At 36.3% G+C, this 3,473-nt stretch overlaps 1 protein-coding gene across 2 annotated transcripts; it reads right to left on the bottom strand.

Moving 5' to 3' along the window:
* Positions 1-210: 210 nt before the first annotated feature.
* On the bottom strand, positions 211-1,858 carry LOC103441413 (RNA-binding protein involved in heterochromatin assembly dri1-like). 2 transcript variants are annotated; one of them, XM_008380092.4, is made up of 4 exons: positions 1,654-1,858; positions 1,055-1,479; positions 825-901; positions 211-530 (listed from the first exon to the last, which is right to left on the bottom strand). In XM_008380092.4, the coding sequence occupies exons 2-4, from the start codon at positions 1,459-1,461 to the stop codon at positions 511-513; spliced, it is 504 nt and encodes a 167-aa protein (XP_008378314.3). In that variant the 5' UTR covers positions 1,462-1,479; positions 1,654-1,858; the 3' UTR covers positions 211-510. The 2 variants fall into 2 exon arrangements, with proteins under 2 accessions (XP_008378314.3, XP_008378315.3); XM_008380093.4 differs by having other exon boundaries at positions 784-901; positions 1,654-1,854.
* Between the last annotated feature and the right edge of the window lie 1,615 nt (positions 1,859-3,473).

The raw sequence follows: 3,473 nt of genomic DNA, 5'->3' as shown, positions 1-3,473 counted from the left end.
TATAGCATGTTATGGACAACAATACTCGTTTACAGTTTTTAAGAACTCAAATATTCCTTGGACCACTCATAGGATAAAAGCATTCTTGATACTCGGGATGGAGCATCTTCCTCCATCTTCATACATATCCTCCTCTTTTCCGCTCTCTAGAAATAGGTATCAGAAAGTAATTAATCAATCAAATATACTTGCAGCAAGTAGATGTTTCAATTATCCAAGATAACAACAGAGAATTAATTCGATTAATAGTACCAGAAAACAACATGCCTTTCATATCATAAGAAAGCTCACAAAATAATGCCAAATGATGTAGCTTAGTTAAAGTACATTATCAGAATTCAACTTAAGCTCTCTAAAAAGATAAATATCCAGAAAATGGAAAGAAGGTGGGGAAGGAAAAGGGAATTGAAAAAGGAAAAAAATATAGAGGGTGAATCATCTGGGCCACGAGAGTGGCTAGCTAGGTAGTTCATGTCATCATAAGGGAATCATGTTCTTTTCTCAGTTCCTTCAGCAAAGTACAGCAGTGCCTGAATAAGATGAGAATCAAATTTATATATTAGATTAAAAAATTATAAAAAAACAAAAAAAAAATATTTGAAAGTAAATATATGTTTAATAAGAAATAAGGGATGAGTGGTGAGCTCCCACAGTGTAGAAAAGCTTTGTTTTGGGGTTTGAGAGGGAATGCTCTGTGTCTTACATTATCTTACGCCAACGAGTTAACATCGCTTCGTTATCTATATTTTACTTCAAAATAGTCACGTTTGTGCATATACTCACCGAAAAGCATGAAAATTTTAGGAGTTAAAATGGAGACTTGCCATCGTTGGAGTCCCTTGGAGCATTGCATCTGAAACATTCCGTCCTGCTAGCGAAGTTGTGCTCGTTGCACCCTGGTCTGTGCCATTTAATTGAACAATTACCATTATTTTCATGACATGGAAAAGTGGTAATATACACAAACATGATAAAATATGGGAGTAATATTGCTACATATTCATTGAAAGATATTGTGACTAATCAGTAAAATGATAAAATTTGCAAATTTAACCTTGTACAAATCCAGTCTCCAGATTTCCATCCGGAGCGACCAGAGCTACTTCCACCGCTGCCAAAGCCAAACCCTCTGAGTGGCCTAGGCATGTCCCCCTCAAAGCCGCCGCCACCGCCACCACTGGACAATTCGTCCTTAGCCGCACCACACTTAAAGCAACTGGAGCGGCTGGCAAAGTTGTGAGCTGCACAGTTGCCAACGGTGCAGTACCAGTCACCGGGGCGGACATCCGGACCAGTGGTGAATCCATATGAACCACCACCACCTCCACCTCTTCCAGTGCCAAAACTTCCGTACTCAACTCTCTCCCCACTTTTTGGATCCCCACACCTCTGGCACGAGTCCCTCCTTTGGAAGTTGAGATGGTTGCACGACCTACAGTTCCAATCTCCTGGCCTGCTCATCTTTCTCAATTTGGACTTCTAGATTTCAGACATATGATAAAAACAATAATGTATCAGTTAAGTGCAACGAAATTCCCCCGTACCCTCTTAAAAAATTATAACATCATTTTGGCAAACTTCAAACTCTTTACGGACAAACTAACCTAACCTACAAAAGCCCAAGAGTGAACTTAAAATTTGAAAAAGCCTCACCTTATGAAAACAAAGTTGAAAAAAATGCCTGAAGAATATGAGACTAGTGATGGATGAATTTGGTGATTAAGGTGATGGGGTTCGGGAGGTTTTTATACTTGCTTAAGGGCCTCGAGAAGCGGGTGGTGGATTGCAACCAGTAGAGGTTTAGGTACGTGGTTTTTCTTTTTTTGATATTCTCTGCATCACTTTGCCTTCCTTGAACAATGGAATATCTCATCCCAAAAACAAATAAAAAATAATAATAAAAAAAATTAAAATTAAAAAAAAAACCCAAGGAAAAAGAGATAAAGAGAAATTGAAATGAGATTCTAAAGATACCAAAGATAATTCGATAACAAAGCTTTAACTACTGTTTCTTTAGGGTTTCTAGAGGTTGCAAATGCAAGAACATTTTCATTATAAATTTCTCTAGTTAATTAGTTCCATAAATGCCCTACTTTATGCATCCACCTCGTATTCCAATATCTATAAATGCCCTAGTTTTAGTATAAATTAGCACAGAACAGAATGAAAAAAACATGGGATATTTTGAGTCTAATGAATTTAACTAGTCTTAGGTTCTCTCTCTGTTTTTATTGTTTTTCATGGTCTTGTTCTTTTGGTTGGGGTTGTCATTATTTGTGTTTGTGTTTGAGATGTACTAATTGAAGTACCCAATTATGGATTTTTAACTATGTCGTTAAAATGATTAGCTTGATGTTTAGAATTTAGAATTTTGTTATTTACATTTTCCGGAACCTTTTACCATATTAAATTTTGTCACCCCACCCCCCCCCCTCCCTTTTTCTCACTACAACTACTTACTTCGCCACTGCTAACACTCTTTGAGTGAATTGGAAATGATTCGCAGTGAAACGGCATATTGCTTTACACGAATTTGAGATGAGAGTTAGAGCAAAATTCAAAGTATAAAAAGTCGGGTTCTTTATTATAATGTCATGCATTTGTACAGCATATTGAGCAAGGAAAAACATGTTGATTTGACTTTGTTAAACTAATTGTACCATATTATATATATATTGGTCACGTCCCCACAAAAAGCGAATAGCCTGCATTGTAACCTCTAAACAACAACAAATCTTTTGACCATTTCATATATTTAGGACCCTCACTTGCGCCAACAAGCTTGTTGGCTTTCCTGTTGAGTCAGGATCTTGGATAAGCAGGAACAAAATTCTTTGTTTTTTACAAAATGAATATTCTTCGCACATAAAAAAACCCTAGGGCGAGAAAGGACCCCACCACTCTTATTCTTATCTCAAAATCTATAACTAAGGAGTGGTCAAGTATGGTTTTATGCAATTGAGAACACCCCCAATCCTAAGGGTCTCACTATACGAGGAAAAATGGTGGTTGCTTTCAATGTTTTTTTAATATTCTTTTTAGTACTTGGAAACGAAATTTTTTTTCCTTCATGTGAAAAGGGTACGATACGTACCATAATTTCTTTTCTACCTATACCCCCAGATAGTAAGTACGGATTTGGTATTTATGTGCTTTTATAAAAAGTGGGTATAAAAAAAACTGAAATAAAAAAGGTGTTTGGTAAACACTTAAAACAACTTATTTTCACAGTTTTGGCTGAAAAGAAACTGAAAACGTGAAGTAGCAAAAATGAGCTTATTCTCACAGCACAACAGAATTAATTTTTTATTAAAAGCATAACAATACCAAACCAGCCCTAAAGGGATATTTCACTTGAGGTCAATTATTTATTTATTTTAGGATCAGGTAATTTTCAATTTAGAGAGAGATAAATGAAGAGTAAACTTGGGTAAGTTGACACACCCCGATCCTAGAATCAAAGCGTGCTGGCC

The sequence above is a fragment of the Malus domestica genome, chromosome 08, assembly GCF_042453785.1.
Source record: "Malus domestica chromosome 08, GDT2T_hap1".
In the NCBI taxonomy this organism is placed as follows: domain Eukaryota; kingdom Viridiplantae; phylum Streptophyta; class Magnoliopsida; order Rosales; family Rosaceae; genus Malus; species Malus domestica.
This window is presented reverse-complemented; position numbering and strand designations above follow the sequence as displayed.